This window comes from Pelobates fuscus, chromosome 3 (assembly GCF_036172605.1).
Source record: "Pelobates fuscus isolate aPelFus1 chromosome 3, aPelFus1.pri, whole genome shotgun sequence".
Taxonomy (NCBI): Eukaryota; Metazoa; Chordata; class Amphibia; order Anura; family Pelobatidae; genus Pelobates; species Pelobates fuscus.
Genome location: NC_086319.1, coordinates 341,278,654 through 341,298,358, shown reverse-complemented (window position 1 = coordinate 341,298,358; position 19,705 = coordinate 341,278,654). Strand labels below are relative to the sequence as shown.

Genomic DNA, 19,705 nt, shown 5'->3' with positions numbered 1-19,705 from the left:
ATACCTCAGATTACCTCCAGGTTATCTCCAGAATATCAACAACCACACACACTTAGAAGCAACACTCTCCAGAATATCTCCAACCACACACACTTAGAAGCAACACTTCGATGAAGCAACCAAGCTATATCAGCCAAGCTAATGACAACAACCCTTATATAACTAAATATAAAAATCACCACCCACTAGGAATGTTTAACACCTGGGTAGGCCTCTGCTTATTAGCAAACAATAGCTAATTTAAACAGCAATCAATAGCAAGTAGCTAACTAATCAAATCAAATGCCTTATAATTACCAACAGGAAATCAAACCTTGTGCAATCAGTAATCTTTTCCTACAGATGAATCTTACCTGTAACAGTAAAAACGAAAACTCTTAGCACAGCTCTTAGACAGTTGAAGCTTCTGTAAAACTCTCCAGAAAATCTCCAACTACACACACTTAGAAGCAACACTTAGATGAAGCAACCAAGAAGACAAACAAAAAAAGTTTGAAGTGCTTCCCAATCTATTACCCCACAAATTAAAAATGATATCCCTAAATATGTATTTAAGTAATCATCCAGTTGCTGTTTAACCCCTTAAGGACACATGACATGTGTGACATGTCATGATTCCCTTTTATTCCAGAAGTTTGGTCCTTAAGCGGTTAAACATCTGTATAGACTATGACAAAACCACCTCTTCAGGCAGAGAATTCCACATCCTTATTGTTCTTACGGTAAAAAAAACTTTTAGTTTCCTTAGTCTTTCTTCCAGTCTAAATGCATGACCTGCATAGTCCTGTTTATGAATAGATTTCCAGACAATGTTTTTTTATTAGCCTCGAATATATTTGTATAAAGCTTTCATATTGCCTCTGCAATATTTTTCCATAATATCCTACTTTAGAACATGTTCGCAAAATTGCACAGCATATTCAAGATGTGGTTTATAAAGAGGTTAAATTATATTTCATCCCAAGAATTAACGCCCCTTTTTATACATGACACTGTATAGTCCTTTGTTCCATATATATTATTTTATTTTAAATTAATCTAATTCCAACAGAGTATAACTGGCAAATTCATTAAATGACGTTGGGGGAAAGATTATCAGGGTTATTTACTAATGTGAAAATTGTCAGGAGTTCACAGTGAATTACAAACCTAAGGATAAAGCTGGCAGTATAGCTGACATAGAGAATTTTCCAATTTGGCTATTTTGGTATAAAATAATAAAAGTAATATTCGCTTTTTATTCACTTTGTATTGCCAACAATTTTCACTTTAGGGGTGCCCAAAGGGTAGGTCCCCAGATGTTGTAAAACTAGAACTCTCATGATGCCTTGTCTCACTAATCTAAAGGCATGCAAAGCATAATGGGAATTGTAGTTCTACAAAATCTGGGAATCTGCCTTTTGGGCGCCCTTGCCTTAGTGAATAACCTTGTATGGATTTCAAAGGAAGGCGACTGAGCTTCTCCCTTTAACATGTTTTATTTCTTTGGTGTAAAACGAACCACTAGAATGAACTGCTGATCGTTGCATGTTGTATTCGCTACTGGATGAGCCTTGGTCTCCTGTTCAGTGTGTCTGTATTCTTTTTGACTGTTTTCCTGAGCTGCCCGCGCATCTCACATAAGTTTTTTCTTGGGTTGGAAGAAGCTTGTAGCTGACAATATTTTCAGAACAAAATTTTATTCTGGAAAAAAAAGAAAAAAAAATGAAAATTGAGTTTGAATAGTTTTTCTATTTCTTACATTTTAAAATTCACATCAATAACATTTTGTATCAGTCACCCCTTAAACGTGAAGCTAGGGCAAAAGGAAATCATGGCAAAAAGAAATATATTCACCAAATAGCCAATAAATATAATGAAATATGACTGTGTATTTTATTATTATTTTGTTCTTGTTTTTAGGGAAATGGTATGTTGAGGGTTACTTACTTCTGTTGGGATTCTCCTGATTTGACAGTGATTTCCTTCAGTAGGAGTCCAGGTCTATCTGACTCCCGAGTCCATATTGTTTGAATTGACTCCAATATATTGGACCAGACATCTACTCCCTCCCACTTCAGCTTGACCATCATCAAATTCCCAATGTCTTCCTCCAGAGTAATGAGAAATGAATATGTTTTGGTTTCATTCATTGACTCGACTCTGTTGGTTGAAAAGTAAGGATACAAATACATATAGATAAGCCAAAGGTTTTGAAATCATAATGCTTAAAGCTCCAAGCTCCATAACCACTATAGCATGCCGTAGTGATTATGGTCCCAGGAATGCACTGGCACCAATCTCCCCCAGTGCAAGTAGTCACCATTTTAGAATGGTATAGTTTCTTACCTGGGGTCTGCTGGTCGCCACCCCCTGCTTTCAATACAGCCCTCAAGGGGCCAGAAGATCCCTGTCTGAGCTAAGGCAGGTAATACAGAATGGATCTCATTGGCTGAGAGGGATCAGATGATGCTCCCAGCCATTGAGCTAGCACTGTCCTCCAGTGGAAGAATGTTCCTAAGAAGATTTTTTGACTGCTGTGAAGAGGCGGAAAGTGGTGCCCAGCGGACATCGTGTATCAACTGTTCTAAACCGGTTTAAGTACAATTAACATTGTAATGTTTAGGGCACCCAGCCATTCTTGTACTTGGAGTATTCCAATTAAGCATAATGGAATAGAAAATTATATGACTCAATTAAACATTATATACTGTAAATTACCAGTATCAGCTTTTTCGTGTAATACACACACACATTGCCCCTGCCCCCCATACACACACACATTGCCCCTGCCCCCCATACACACACACACATTGCCCCTGCCCCCCATACACACACACATTGCCCCTGCCCCCCATATAAACACACATTGCCCCTGCCCCCATACACACACACATTGCCCCTGCCCCCCATACGCACACACATTGCCCCTGCCCCCCATACGCACACACATTGCCCCTGCCCCCCATACGCACACACATTGCCCCTGCCCCCCATATGCACACACATTGTCCCTGCCCCCATACACACACACACATTGCCCCTGCCCCCATACACACACACATTGCCCCTGCCCCCCATACACACACACACATTGCCCCTGCCCCCCATACACACACACACACATTGCCCCTGCCCCCCATATCCACACACATTGCCCCTGCCCCCCATATACACATTGCCCCCATATACACATACACTGCCCCCCATAAACACACATTGTCCCTACAAACACACACTGCCCCCATTAACACATTGCCCCCACACACATACATTGCCCCACAAATACACTGCAATACACACACACACTGTAACTGTCACACACACATACTGATCCACACACACACTGCACCCCTGACATATACTGCCGCCCTCACGTACACACTGCAACCTTCACACACACACTGCTAATACACTGTCCCCCTCACACACACACACTGCACCCCTCACACATTGCACCACTCACACATACCACTGCTCCTCTGCCCTACAACAGCCCCATTTCCCAGAGGACCTCAGGTAAGTTGTCAAACAGTTCTTAAACAGTTTGACTACTTACTCTGGGAGGGGGTCTTGGCATTATTGGCACTATAACCACTACACTGAGCTGTAGTGGTTATTGTGTCTGGATTATTTATTTAAATAATCTACAAGTGCCCCTCCCGAGATCAGGCTCTGGATCCGCCACTGATCAAACCCCTTGCCAGGTGAGGTATTTCAAATGTTCCAGCTCAAGCACTCCTGGTGCAACTAAAGACGCCCTTGATTAGTTACATCAAGTGTGCTTGAGACAACACCTGTTTTGCGTATTTGTGCTGTTTTGAGAGATTCTATCCAGGCCAGGGGTTGAATAAGTTTAAGAATGAAGACGTCATTATTTGTTTTATTTTATATTATTTGTTTTGTGTGTGTGTGTGTGTGTGTGTGTATATATATATATATATATAATTTTTTTATTTTTTACTTTCTGTTCCTGTGCATAAGCCTATAAGCCTCCTATCTTTCTGAGCTTCTTTCTGCTCCTCCCTTATATGGTTTCAGAATATCTGTTCCTGTTTACTCACTTGACCATAGGTTTTCACAGTATTGAGCAATAGGTGGCACGTACGCATTGTCCCTTGAATAGTGTCTTTCCTTTAATTTTAATGGTGTCTAAAAGTGACAGTTCTTGTTCATTTGATGCCTTTGCTTAAAAATGGAAACCTATCTTGGGCTTGTGTTTGTCTGTCTCTATTATTTTTGTATTGTACAGTGTATTGAAGTGATTATGGTGCTTAGTGTGTCCTTTTGAAGCTTTTCTGTAAGATTTCTGCATTTTTACATCCTGCCAATGAACTAAAAGCTACCCAAGTATTGTATTCAGTAATCTTTACTGAACTTGGGGAATGAGGACCTGCCACTTTCCAAAATGTGTCAGTTCTTCTTTAATACTCACGGTGCAAGTTCCAGATTCAACGCATCTTTTAATGTTCCTATCAGGGATACTGTGAATTTTGGATCTAGTTGTTTTTCGAGTTGGTTAAGAACATTAATCTTGATTTGGTAATGGAAAACTGTAAAAACAAAACATATACAAGAATTAAAGAAATATAGATCCAAATGCCAAGTTTGTAAAAAGTTGTGTAAAAGAACAGTTGTGGAGTTATGGCGATAGATGATAATATGATGAAAACAATGTGTTTTGAAGTTAGTCTGACCTCCATATATTTCAAGGTTAAAAGTGAAACATTCGGCTGGTGTTGTGATTGCCTTGTGTGTGTGTACCCTACCACTGCGAGTGACTCTTGCCTTGGCCTTTATATTAATCAGCCGGCAGCACAAGAAGAATGGGTTAGAGTGGATGTCTTGCAGATAACCCTTGACAATGGAATACAGAGAGCAAGTTAGCAGGTTATTTTTTTGCCCCCAAGACTATCCATGTGCAGGTTTTAATTATCAATGAACTGTTTTTCCCCAAGCAAGTTTTTCTTGTACAACAGGTTCATAGATCATAGAATGCATCGATACATTCTTTTTTTTTTTAATTTTATTTTTATTATTATTAATGTTTTATATATTGTTAAAGCCAGAAGAAGTTACTCATGAAGACATGTCTATGGTCAGTGCAATGCTTTCACATGTATGTGACTTAATTTCTCTGGCACCCTTAAAGTGACGCACTAGGCAGATCGTGACCCCCATTTTAAATGCAATAACAATATATATATAGAAAATGAAATACAATAAAATACATATGTTTTGACATTCCTGAATTTGTTGCAAATTCCCAGACTAAGCGGAATTGGTCAGCCAACCATGACTTTTCCTTTGTCTCCAATGGCAGCCTATAGATATGCCCATCTAGAGTTTATACAAAATGTATGGATTACTGACAGCTTTATTCACAGTATTGTAGATACTCATGCTTTATAGAAGAAGTCAGTTTGCAGCAGTTACAAGCAGTTATATGAACGGATAGAGAGGCCAAGCAAAGTAAAAATATATAAGGCAAGATAGTCCATATTTTGTCTCGTGATATCTTGTGACTGGGTTGGAATTTCAATGAAATTCCAACGTGGTCTTTATGAGCATTTCACAAAGGTTTTACCTTAACGAAATGCTCTTTTCGTATGGATGGGCATGACCACGCCACTTTAAGTAAATTAAATGTCTAAAATGTATATCAAATTCCACATACCTTTGTGCCCACCTCCAATTTCTTAAAAAAAAAAAAAAAATACAAGCAGCAAACTGATTTTGAATAGCCTCAATTTCTTTCTCCACAGGTACACACTAAAAGCTTCACTTTTCATTGCATCCATGATGAAATAGCTTTTTTTCCTCATCCCCCTCACATTCTGAAATAAATGATATTTTGTCCCCTGCTACTTTTGGTCTAAATATACATGATTGTCAACTCAAGAGCCATCTTTGTGTAAAAGTTCTACAAATGTTGGAAAATGTCCCTGTTTAGAGCCCCTACCTACAATTATCTGCTAAATTCTGTTTCTCTGCAAAAGAATGCTATAAAAAACATTTTTAAAATTATTTTTTTAAAATTTTACTGATATTAGAATCTTGATTTAAGTATATCTCCTGCGTAAAATGTGTTGACTCGTCGATTTTGTGCCCCAGGTTTTGTTGATTCTGTTTGAGCCCTATATCACTTTTGTTGGGTTTCATATATAGTTAATAGGTAGCTAAATAATTGTTATTTAAAAAAAAAAATTTTAAGAGAGGTTTTGGAAGTCAACTTCTTTACATTTTTTTGTGTATTTGAAGATGAGTACATTTATTTTGAAGAGAGAAGTACCTTTACATAGGAAACTATAGGATAGAGTAATCATGAAACATTTAACACATTTTATAAAAAGTTAATTTTTTGAGCTCTTCTCAGGTTTATATGTAAAAAAATATATAGTAGGCATAGTGTTCCTATTGTGTCAATGCTTCATATATAACCTTATTTCTTTTTATTACTATTAATATAATTGTTACTTATGTTATTTTCGAGGTTTTGGGTCTAAAAACCTTTTTTTTGTTTTATATGGGTTTTATGAATTGGAAACGACATCTATGCTGTTAAATAGATATTCAATCATAATTTCTTCATGACATTTCTCCATTGTCTAATCTCTCACTGCTTTTTAGTCTTTGGGAAATCATTTTATATAATGCACCAATTTCAGCAAGATGATTTAGAGCATTTATCCTGCCAATCCAAGCCAAATCGAGATATTTCCAGTCTATCAGTGTTCTCCTTAATTCTGTTATAAGAGAAGAATAATACAGTGTATGGTCCATGGAATTTAGAGACCTCAGTAGTTGATTGTTTACTTGCGAATAAAGTTTTTACATTTGAATGATATGTTTTGGTTAATGAGTTTAAATTCTGACATTGTCCTAGAATGTTTTAAGAAGTGCAGTAAATTAAGAACTCTTTCCAGATGTGTTCAGCCAAGGAACATTTTGGAAGCAAACTGAATTTATTTATATATTCTGTCATGAAATGTTGTTCCATGCATAACCTGCAAAGTGTCATTAAATAGTATGAACAATGGGAAACAATCCTCAAATCATTAGTGATGGTCTTGGGTAAATTTAAATCCAAATATTGAAAACAATGTGTTCTCAAGTAATCCCCAGTTAACCATGACAAATGGTTTCTGAGGATCTAGAGCCAGGGCCAGTTTGTACAGAATTTTTACTTATTGTGTGATTCTGAATTACTAGAAAGTTATGCCAGTGTGATCTCAGCCCAAGATTTTGGGAATATATTATTTAAATTATTGCAATGATTTGTCAATTATGTTTAGTATCAATATTTGTTAGTTAAGTCTGTTTGTCCTAGACCCGTGGGCCTTCCTCCTGGCTAGGCCTGTGGATGGCATGACGCACAGACACAACAAACTAATGAACAAGGTCGCCCTAGCAGCCAGGAGGGCCATAGCAAAAAAATGGTTGGAACCCACAGCCCCCGACATGACGGAGGTGACACAACTCATCAAAGACAACTACTTAATGCATAAGCTCACCGCCCTACTACATTACACTAACAAATCCTTCGAAAAGGTGTGGGCACCATAGGAGACCATAATGGGGTGATTGACATAGCGCAGGAGCAGGGCGGCCTCGCCTGTGGGTGGGGGGGGGCAGATACAGGGACCTGAGGAGGAAGGGGTGCTCCCACTCCCATTCCCCCACACGACTAGCCAACCTCTACCACTAGAGACAGCTGAGACACCCTTTCTTTAATTTCTTTTTATTAGTTTGATCGGTTCTATGCAACGCCAGGACGCTGCTCCGGGGGGAGGGGAGGTAGAGAGGGGAGGAAAGAAAAAAAAAAACCCTATAGAAATCTCACAACAACCCATTGGGTGAAAATCAACGGACAACAATACTAGGCAGCAAACTCATATACCCATCCCGGTGAAACCACAAGGTGGATACCACAGCTACAATAGAACAAGACAGCATGATACACTAGACTCCGAGCACCAGAACAGAAAAACAAATCTTGCCTACACCTCAGGAAGCCTTCAATACACACTTCCTTCTTTGCTGTCCATTTATCTCTTTTCTCTTTCTTCTTCTCCCTCTCAGGGGCCAGCGACAACTTATTATACGGTTCTAAGTACCTGAAATAATTTTTACAAGTTATTGTTAGTTAATTGTTATTCTGAAAAATGTTAAACTCCTTGGTAGATGGTGACGAAGATATTACTTGCCATGACCATGCAGTGTCTCCGGTTGCCTGTTATATAACACTGTTCGAATGTATGACATGTTACTTGGCTTTTGCACAAGCCACTATGCTAATGATCTATCACTATGTCTGCCAAGATGGAAAAAAAAAATAATAAAATAAAAAAAAGGTAAGTCTGTTTGTAAAAATATAGCATATTTCTGTCTTTAATTTTTAAACTTTAAAGGACAAGCTAACATGTAGTCTCCTACAGTTGATTTGCCTGCTCTGAAAGGTTGCATGATTTCAGGCAGACATAATTGCCCAATGGTGTGATCACACAATACATGATCACAGCATTCAAACGTTTGGATACATAACAAGAAAGTTTAAATTTCCTCATTTTACCAGAAGGTGAAGGAGTGTGTTGTGGACGTGGGCATACTTTAGATACTGTCAAACCGCTCAACATCAATTTGAAATAAATGAGAGGTAACATACATCCCTTTGAGACAACTGTTTCATTTACAAACTTTAGTTTTGAATGAAATTGTTGTCTCATTCAGAAAAAGGTAAATATAACTTACATTTTTCATATTTACCTACTTCTTTCTATCTCTTTCAATGCCCACCCAGAGGGCTCATTGATCCAGCCAATGAATGCCCTGTCCCCAGGAATCATGGAAAGTTGAATTGAACATGCGCATCTCAGTGGTGCATATGCCATGAAAGCACTGCGCAATGTCACTAATGACATCCTAGGACATGCGCTGACAGCTGAAATCTCTAAACAGAGATCTCTTTTTACCCCTTGCTTGTCAGTAGCCATTTTCTCCCCAGGCTGCCTTGTATTCTTGTACCTCTCACCTTGCCGGCCTCCCTACCTCACCCTGTATATGCTAAATGACACACATTGCTTTGCACACTGAATCCCACTTTGCTCTTTTGCTTACAAAAGTTGGAAATGAGGTGAAATAAACTTACATGTATATCTTTTTTACTTTGGCAGTTAATACTAAACTTCACCTTGTCCTCTGTTTGTTAAACAGAGTGTTGCATTGTCACATGTTTTCATATATACAGTATCTCATTGCAAAATAGCACTGTTGACCACTGGGAAAGAATTTTGTATACGTCAATCCATTCAGTGAACTTTGAAGGCATGCCTTGTTTCAACTTTAGCCCAAATACCATAGACTGAAATTGTGCTTTATGTTTTGCCAGATTCAGCTTTCTAAAGCATTTGATGTGAAGGTCGCTAGATAAAAACCAACCACTGCCCAGACAAACTGTAGAAAGCTTCTACAATAAGCTAACTGTATTATATTGTAGATAATGTCAGCATCCACTTATACGGGCCTATCTTTTTAAAAAAAATGTGGGAGAGTGGGTGGTTAACAGTATGCATGGCAAAATATTTATAAATATGATCAGATGCCTTAATTATAGGTATATGCTGACATTTTTGGGAATGCATACAACCAAAAAGCCAGCAGAATGCAATAAACATATTTTATTGGCTAAAACCAGGCATCTGTACTAATGTAACCTGCACATGTGGCATTTTCCAGAAGTAGTTCTTACATCCTCATCATGTCCTCCCGCTTTCTGAAACTCAATCTCTCAAAAACTGAGCTCCTTGTCTTTCCTCCTCCTAATACTGATCCTCATCTTTCGCTCTCCTTCCAAGTTTGTGGTACCAACATTAGTCCATCCTTGCAAGCGCGCTGTCTTGGCGTCATACTTGACTCTGGTCTCACCTTTGAGCCTCACATCCAGCATGTTGCCAAATCCTGTAGATTCCATCTTAAAAACATAGCCCGCATCCGCCCCTTTCTTGCACCAGATACTACCAAGGAGCTTGTCCATGCTCTAGTAATTTCCCGCATGGATTATTGTAACCCTCTCCTGATTGGTCTTCCCAATAGCCGTACTGCACCCTTACAGTCCGTAATGAATGCTGCTGCTAGATTGATTTTCCTCTCTAGTCGTTTCTCTCACACCTCACCCCTCTGCCAGTCCTTACATTGGCTTCCTGTATGCTATAGGAGTCAATTCAAGGTACTAACTCACACCTATAAAGCACTGAACAACTCTAGCCCCTCTTATATCTCCTCACAGATCCCTTCTCGGTCTCTCCGTTCTGCCCGTGACCACCTCCTGTCCGTTGTCCGCACTCGTACGGCCAACTCGCGCTTGCAGGACTTCTCGCGGGCGGCTCCCTTCCTATGGAATAGCCTGCCTACCGCCATCAGACTCTCCCCTAGTCTTGCATCTTTTAAGAAGTGCCTTAAAACCCATCTCTTTAGGAAAGCTTATGGCCTCCAAGACTAACCCTTACCTCACATACCTGTCTCTTGCCCTCTCCTAAAGGGCAGCCCACCTTATTTGAGTGTAAATTCCTGTCCTAATGTGTTTTACACCCCACCTCCTATAGAAAGTAAGCTCGTTTGAGCAGGGTCCTCTTCAACCTATTGTTCCTGTAAGTTTATTTGTAATTGTCCTATTTATAGTTAAATCCCCCTCTCATAATATTGTAAAGCGCTACGGAATCTGTTGGCGCTATATAAATGGCAATAATAAATAAATAAATAAATAAATGTCTACATTCTATTCTCATAATGTTTATTGAATTCTATTCAGGATTCTTTCACACATTAATGAGGGCAGGTTCCGCTACAGAGACAGGGGAAATGGGCTGACTTAAGTCCCATTTGAGACTAGTTCTAGCATACATGTCATATTTATTGTACATTTTTAGTTTTTCAGTGAAAACCAATGATGATGGGTACACATGTTGGTAGTGAGGGGGTTAATCTCGTTGTTACTGGGGAGTAGGATAGATTCCATGGTGGTTGGTGACATTTGCTTTGATCTCTTTGCAAAAAGTGATATTTGCTTTGATAAATGCTCAGTAATCAGCCACTTCAAAGGGAAAATATAATTCACCATTTCAGTGGCAATCGTACAGAGCTGGACACCATCCAAAGGCAATTAAATTTAAAATGCGATCATACTAATAAATGAATTATTAAACCATTTTTAACGTGCATAATCCCAGATTTGTTTCCAAAACACACTACACATTTACCAAGGATGTGTCTAGAATGATAATGTTTCCTTCTGTATGTCTACATCCTGACCACTGTATCTGTCCTTGGTTTTTATTTTGTAATACCAATTCCCTAACCTGACCTCTGGACTTTACCTTTGCTGCTTTGATTTTAGTTTTTTTTTTGTACCAGTGCTGCGGACAGTTATTGAGGTGATTGTCACTAGTAAATGATAAACCTGTTCTAATTTTGTACTTCCCTGCTCTGTGTCTCTAAAATGAGGTTTTTAGGTTATTTCTCAACAAATTCAAAACGTCTCTGAAACATTGTTACTGCTTAGATTTTTGTCTGAATAAAGGATGGCCCATCAGGGCTGATTTATTTCTGCCTGCATGACTTATTTCTGTTTCATCAAATTTAAATACCCATTGTATAAGACGAGATGTGTGTTATACACTGATTTACAATTCTAGGCCGCAGGGTCCGATTGAAGAGAAACTGACTAATCATTTTTATGGAATTACTTCTGGGTTCCAATATATTTTTTTGCTGCTCCAATAACATTATAGTGCAAGATTATGTTTTCTAGATTTTTCTAGCACTAAAAAGATCTGAACGTTATGTGTGCAGTGTCTTACTTAAGCTTCTTGCGTGCAGTAAAATGCCGTGATGGCTTACTACGTGACCATTTCAAAGTTAACAGATATTTTTATGTGCAAGCAGAATGGTCTGTAACAGCTTTCTTCTGATCTGCTGAGTAATAATGAGCAATCAGAAGTCTAATTACAGCTATAAATGTTAGGGCTGCATGCAGAATAGAATTTCTTTCTGGTATCTAAGCACAATTACTGATACTTTCTTGAACCTAGCTGGGGACATGCGCATGTTCCTTTTTTCTCACAGAGAAGACAGGATGTAATAAAATCTTCTATATTGGCATGGAGGCAGAAATCTCCATTTACATATTGGAAATGAGAATAATGTATTAGCCTTTTGGAAAATGAGCCTCACATTATAATTAAAGGAATTTAAAAAATGCCTCGACCTGAAACAAATCTTGCAGATTATTGTATTTTAAATCGCACAGGGCCATCTGTTTTGGCCATGTCCTCGACACCTTAAGCAATGTGTCAGATTTGGAACATTAGCAAGAATTTATACAGATCTGACTCCTAGAACTTGTTTTGTGAAAAGCTGTCTCATATTATACAGTTTGCTAAAATGTGTCTAGGTGATTATAAACTGCATTAACATGCCCTTTAATGCAATACGGCTCTATAATTTTACATTTTTTAATCTTATTCTTATACAGAGTAGGAAATGTGCAAGCTAAATTATATGGTTGAATTTCAGGCACGGTAGGATTTCTGACAGAAAGGATCTTATAGCCTAGTGTCTGAAGCAAATGAAGATAAAGTGAATTGGTCGCATTTCTACAGAACAGACAATGACATTTAACCCCTTAAGGACACATGACATGTGTGACATGTCATGATTCCCTTTTATTCCAGAAGTTTGGTCCTTAAGGCTTTAAACATGATTTTGAAACTTCAAAGATAGAACAGAAAATACAGAATTTGTGCTATATTTAAAGGAACGCTGATGGCACTTTAACAAGTTTATCATATTGAAGTTGTTATAGTGCCTGCAGCCCTGCCCACGTATTCTACCTCCCAAAAACTCTTTATTTCACTAATTAGAAGGCCTGCAAACGTGGCTTCTAACCACAAACCAAAACCCTCTTGGTATGAATGCCAGGGATATTACTTCCCGGCTCTCATACCGTAACATGCAGTGCAGACGGTCTGCCATAGAGAATCATTGTAGACACAATGCTCTTCCATGAGGAACATTGGATTGGACTGTGGCTTCACTTGAGGAGAAGGACATGGAAGCACCGAGGGAGTCTCTGCAATGAAAAAAAGTTGAGTAATTTGTTTTATTTACATTTTTTGGTTTTTTATTTTTCTGATTTTTTTTTTATGACCGGGGGAGGGCATAAATGTGAAAAATCACATCAGGACTGTAGCGTTAGAAATACAGATATGTACAGATAAGTAATATTTAACACTGCCACTCTCACCATCCTTAAGTAATCGTTTTCAGAATTTCTTTTTGGATGGAGTCACAGTTACAGAGTTTAAATTCTCATAGGTGTAAATCTACAGACTTCCTCAGACAATTTTCTCCATATTCCTATCCTCAAGTTATAATCCTTAAGTTTAAGGGTCTTTCCATACTACTGGTAAAATGTTCACTGTCACAGACACGTGTACATGACCTACTTGTTGGCATTATGGGGAATAGTTGTCTTCATGTATGCATTTTTAAACTTGACTAGTTACTTGTGTAGTTCCCCATGGAAAACTTCAACTTTTTCCACATCTTCACACTATGGACTTCACAGCCTGGTCAGTAAACCATTTCTGTACACTGTCTGTTGCTATTCCCAATAGTCAGAAGATAGATGTAGCTCCTGATTGCCAAATTGGTTTATTTGCTGCTAATAATGGCTGACTGCTAATAAAGTCTACTCACAAAGATACCCACAGATTAGCCACTCACTGGTAAAGCACAAAAATGCACATCGCCTGTAAAAAAACTCACCCTAGGCCTGAGATTCGCCCTAGCAGGAAATGGCGACAGTGTATACAATAAACTGTGAAAATGTTCTATTTATATTCCAGACAGTGGCGGATCCAGAGACTGATCTCGGGAGGGGCACTTTTATATTATTTAAAGAAATAATTCATGCACAATAACCACTACAGCTCTGTGTAGTGGTTATGGTGCCAGGAGTGGCGGGACCCCCTCCCAGAGTAAGTAGTCAAACCGTTTAAGAACAGTTTGGCAACTTACCTGGGATCTGCTGGGATAAGGGGCTGTAGTAGGGCATAGGAGCAGTGGTGTAATGTGAGGGGTGCAGTGTGTGTGTGTGGGGGGGTCTAGTGTGTGAATGTGTAGGATGTGGGGGGCTATGTGTGTGTTTGTGTGGGGCAGTATGTTTATGGGTGGGTAGTGTATATGTGGATGGTGTGTGTATGGGGGGACAGTGTATGTGTGTGTGGGGACAGTGTGTGTATGGGGGGACAGTGTATGTGTGTGTGTGTGGGGGCAGTGTGTGTATGGGGGGACAGTGTATGTGTGTGTGGGAGCAGTGTGTGTATGTGTGTGTGGGGGCAGTGTGTGTGGGGGGGTGACTGTGTGTGTGGGGCAGTGTGTGTATGGGTGGGCTATGTGTGTATGTGTGGGCAATGTGTGAATCTGTGGTGAGGAGGGTAGGGGGGCTTTTTTGATAAAAAAATAAATAAAAAATAAAGAATTTATAAAATTAAATACATTTATGTCCCCCCTTCTTACCTTTACTGGAATGGGGGGGGGGGACATTTCTCCATCCCTGGTGGTCCAGTAAGGAATCCCTAGTGGTTCCAGTGGTTAGAGTGAACTCTAGCCCATAGTTACAGGGCTAGAGTTCACTCTCGCGAGATTTGGAGCATTGCCGTGGCTGAGCTCCCGGGTCCTCTCTCACTCCCCTGCCGGCTGCCAGCACGGGTCTCTGATCTCCCTCCCCGGTCCGCAGGCACATTGTAGGGCTGGCACTTGGACAATGCCAGCCCTGCATTAGCCGGCAGGGGAGAATCTCCCGCCCCCTCCTGGATCCGCAAGTGATTCCAGATACATATCTAGGTTACTTTTGGGGTAGATATCTGCATTTAAGTGTTCATTTCCATGATTCATGCATCTATATTAAAATAAAAACTATGTTTAGGTCATGTGTCTGATCTTTAATGCTATTGCTTTTTGGTATAGTTTAAAATGTTTTGATATATGTTTAGGGGTTTCAATATAATGCAATAAAGCTAGCGTTTGTTCTTCCTATAGGATGCATAGGGAGTTAGGGGTTATATTAACACCAGCTTCTTGTCAGATAAAAAAAAAAGTTTAAGGTTGGAAGAAGCAATTAAACATTCGTTTCAAAGTTAGAAATCAGTCACTATGTAGAGGTTAGTCGCTCTGTGTTGTAAACGGTAACATTTACATTTGTAAACTGCCGCTAGGTGCTAACAGTAGCAACAGACATTTTAGCGAGTAGCAGCTAGCCTTTAAAAAAAGTGAAAAAGTATATTTTTCAGGCACCTAACTTCATTAAATAGGTGTGGATGTTGGTTCTCCATATTAAAATAGTTGTTCTAATTAGCATATTTTGTGTGTGTTTCTTTAAATGAATGGTATTCATGGACCTCTGTATTGTATGTAAATTAAACAAGAGCTTCCGTTTCTCAAACTATCATTGGTTGCCTTTCAAATACAAGCTAAGTCTGAATTGTTTTGCATTATCACGCATCAAAGTTTGATGAATCCCGCGTGGCTCTACACACGGCCAAAATGCAGCTGGAAATAAGTATTTTACAATCTCTTTACGGAGGCATATGGTGAAAATCCTCCTGAATATTAACATTTCAGCCAATAATATATATTCTCAGATGCACAGACAGCTGGTGTTCTACCTCCCTCTGTCCAGACCATCGGAAATATTATCAGTGACATACATTTAAATTGAGATTTAAAAAAAATGTCGTGCATCGAGCAGATGTTGTGAAGTCCAGAAAATGAGTATTTTTCAAACTCTGTATAAGTCTTGGGATTGTTTTTTTTATTAATGCAGATTGTAAGAATTAGAAGAATCTATAACTACATTATGTGCAGCTTTTTCCAAGGGTTATGTAGGGGCTTTTGTGCATACAGGAATACGATGTCACATGAACAAGCCCCAATCTGTTATTATCCCGATCAAACACGCAATAATATTGTAGAATAAGAACATCACTCAGAGTCCACAGAGGAGTAGCTGAAGACAGAAATCCTGGTCTTTTAAACCACTGCTCCAGGTACCAACGCCATCATCCTCTGTATACGATTCAGCTGACAGTGTGTGCATAATTCCATTAGTAGTAAAGGGGACACAAGGGGCAGACCGACAACTCTCGTCCTACAAGCAATAGTAAATCGAGGGCACCCTCGTGCCATGTTCACATAAAAATACCGCCACAGTCAGTACCTCAATCTGTTTTGGCATAAAACATTGAATTGTCATCATCCCCATTAAACAGTGAGATTTACACCACCTATATATTTAATTATAATTAATATGCATAACAAATATGCATTTTGTTTCACAATTACTTTTACCTAAACTATAACTCTCTGTTATTTAAAGGGACACTCCAGGCACCCAGACCACTTCTGCTCATTGGAGTGGTCTGGGTGCCAACTCCCACTACCCTTAACCCCGCAACTGTAATTATTGCAGTTTTTTTTAAACTGCAATAATTACCTTGCAGGGTTAAGTCCTCCCCTAGTGGCTGTCTATTAGACAGCCACTAGAGGGAACTTCCTGGTCCCTAGCACAGGTTTTCTGTGCTAGAGCGTCGCTCTATTCCCCATAGGGAAGCATTGAAATTCATTTTCAATGCTTTCCTATGGGGATCGTTTTCCTGGCACTGGAGTTTCCCTTTAAGTGTGCTTTTTATTTTTGCTTTTGTGCCGTTTGGACTGATGCATACTGTAGCCCAGGCTTGTGAATGTTTTCAGCATAGGGCTTCATTTTGTTTGCTTGCATTTTATAAGAGGTCCACCCAGTTTAGCTACCTGGGAGGACTGTAGTGGATCCTCTCTCTGGGGTTCAGTGGGGGTTGCTAGGATGTCTTCACACCATGGCACCAATCTCTCTCTGTATATTTTTTTCAAAGTTGTTATAGAAAAGTTTTATATTTTAATAGAACAGTTCCTCATCAGCATTCCGAGTCATGTGGCTCTACATGTAATGCTATCTGAAATAATGATGGATTCCTAGGGTTCTCTATTCAAGTAATTATTTCGCAAGAGAAACATTTTATCTTGCATTTTATTTTGTATTTGGCTCCTTTATTTGATAATGTTCTGCATATTAAAAATGTTGTTAGAAGGGGTATTAGAAATCAATCCAGCATTTAATTGACAGAACGGCTTAAAATGAATTGAAGTCACCTGAAGTCGATGGGAGACTGAATAGGTATGAGAATGGATACAAATGAAATGACTTGCTTTTCACTTTGGCACTGGCTACTTTATGTCAACATGTAGAGGAGAGAGATTTTTGTTGTGGGTGTTTTGAGAAATTCATGGCAAATTATGAATCTGACACCAAGCACCTGCTTTATATTGTGTTCTCTACTTAGATTGATGATTTAACCCCTTAAGACTGCAGCCAAATGTACAAGTTGTGATCCAAAAAAAACGTAAACAAAACCTGGCATTTGCGCTACATGTCTGTCCAACCGTAATTCACCTCTTTCATATTAAATGCACCCACACTTATTATATATCATTTTATTCAGGGGAAACAGGGCTTTCGTTTAACATCAAATATTTGGGTATGGAACATAATTTAATATGAAAAAAATATTACAAAAATGGGAGAAAATAAGAATTTTTTTAATTTTTTTAGTTCTACGTGACATTCTAACTGTGAATGTCATAATACTGTTTGCTTTTACTGCAATACAATACACATATTTGTATTCAGCGATGTCTCACGTGTAAAACAGTACCTCCTATGTACAGGTTTTATGGTGTTTTGGGAAGTTACAGGGTCAAATATAGCATGTTACATATTTCAGTTTTTTTCACATTGAAATTCGCCAGATTGGTTACGTTGCCTTTGACACCATATGGTAGCCCAGAAATAAGAATTACCCCCATGATGGCATACCATTTGCAAAAGTAGACAACCCAAGGTATTGCAAATGGAGTATGTCCAGTCTTTTTTAGTAGCCACTTGGTCACAAACACTGGCCAAAGTTAGTGTTAATATTTGAAAATGCAAAAAACTAATTTGAACGCAAATTTTGGCCAGTGTTTGTGACTTAGTGGCTACTAAAAAAAAAACATACCCTATTTGCAATACCCTGGGTTGTCTACTATTGCAAATGGTATGCCATCATGGGGATAATTTTCATTCCTGGGCTACCATACGGTTTCAAAGGCAACCTGGCAAATTTTAATGTGAAAAAAATAGCTCTATTCTGGGGGACCAACATACTTAAAAATTAGCCCATTCGGATGAATGGTTCGTGAGATATGGGGTTCCAAAGATTTGACCGACCGCATGGGTAAAGTATCCGAAAACAGTTCCATGCATTTTGGCCCTGCGGTCGGTCACAAACAAGGGAATGAAAACAGACGAATTGCCTGTGTTATAGAGCCTGGAGAGGGTTTGAATGAATTCCCTTGTTTATGGGGCTCTTTCTACCGAACGGCGGGTCATTCGGTAGTTTCCATACGAATTTCTGGAAGTATGGAGGTCTCAGCGGTGTTTGCCTAGTCAAGTGTCCGATTTTAGTTCCAGACACTCGACGGCAAAACACCGCTGTTCGGTAGTTTAAGATGGCCGCCGCCACGTGTTTGTTTCCCGAATGGCGGCCACCCAGAGGACAAAGACCACACTGCACTGATTGCCAATTACCTGTTTGCAACATTGTTGCAAACGGTAATTGGAGGCACACTCATTCCTGGGTGGTCTGGTTGTTCGGTAGTTTCATTCCCTTGTTTTATTTGAATGATTCTACCGAACAACTAGAGGAATACAATTCTTTACATACATTTAACTGTCATTATACCCGGATACCATGCTTTCTATACATGTACATACACATTAAACCAGCCATATGACCAAATACGTTGGTCTGGTATGCCTAAAGCAACACTCAGGGATGAGGGAGTCTGACTTGGAATGGAGTGCTCAAAAACTGGGTATAGGCAGAAATTTCACCAAAAAACTGCCCCAAAATGTAGAAATACAATTATATCATTACAGGTGCAATGATATGGGTGAACCCAGGAGCTAATTCCACTTAGAAAGGCTTGAGTCACCAGTATGGATATGTAGTGTGAATACCAGGCAACTACTATGTATATAGTGTGTATACCTTTAAATCTGTCAAAAGACAGGATAGGGTTATGACACACCAATTGCTTATATTAAAACATATAACTAGTGTGTATCCCTTTAAATCTGTATAGGACGGAAACAGTATGCTCATCAAGATAAAACTTCAAAATATATCAAAATATATGGATGATTGTATTCTATATGGAAAATTAATTACCGGAATCCAATCGGTTAAAATTAATATAAAATTTATTAGAGAAAAAATAATAACAATAGTTGTAACTATGTCAAACCATAAATGCAGTATAGAATGACAACGAGAAATTTAAAATATATATTGATATCGAAAAATATAAAAATATATAAAAATATCAGTTGGGGATAATTTGCAAGAATATTACCAGCAATTCTGTGTTGGTATTTCGGAAAAAATCCTTAGGACCGATCAGGATGGCTGTGGATACACTGTTGTAAAAAATGTATCAATTGTTGCCGGCTGCTTGTGAGGTTGGCGTGCGTCCCAGACCTCACTCTGGGTGATGCACGCTGCAAGCCGGTCGGTCGGTCCTCAGATCTCGG

General features: G+C 38.9%; 1 protein-coding gene across 1 annotated transcript in view; it reads right to left on the bottom strand.

Moving 5' to 3' along the window:
- Positions 1-811: 811 nt before the first annotated feature.
- The window catches only part of LIPC (lipase C, hepatic type), a 170,312-nt gene continuing 151,418 nt past the window's right edge, over positions 812-19,705 (bottom strand). The window contains exons 8-10 of the mRNA XM_063449119.1: positions 4,415-4,532; positions 1,930-2,142; positions 812-1,683 (exon numbers count right to left, since the gene is read on the bottom strand). Of these exons, the coding sequence (XP_063305189.1) occupies positions 1,566-1,683; positions 1,930-2,142; positions 4,415-4,532 (449 nt within the window). The 3' untranslated portion in view covers positions 812-1,565. The remainder of the gene's footprint in view (positions 1,684-1,929; positions 2,143-4,414; positions 4,533-19,705) is intronic.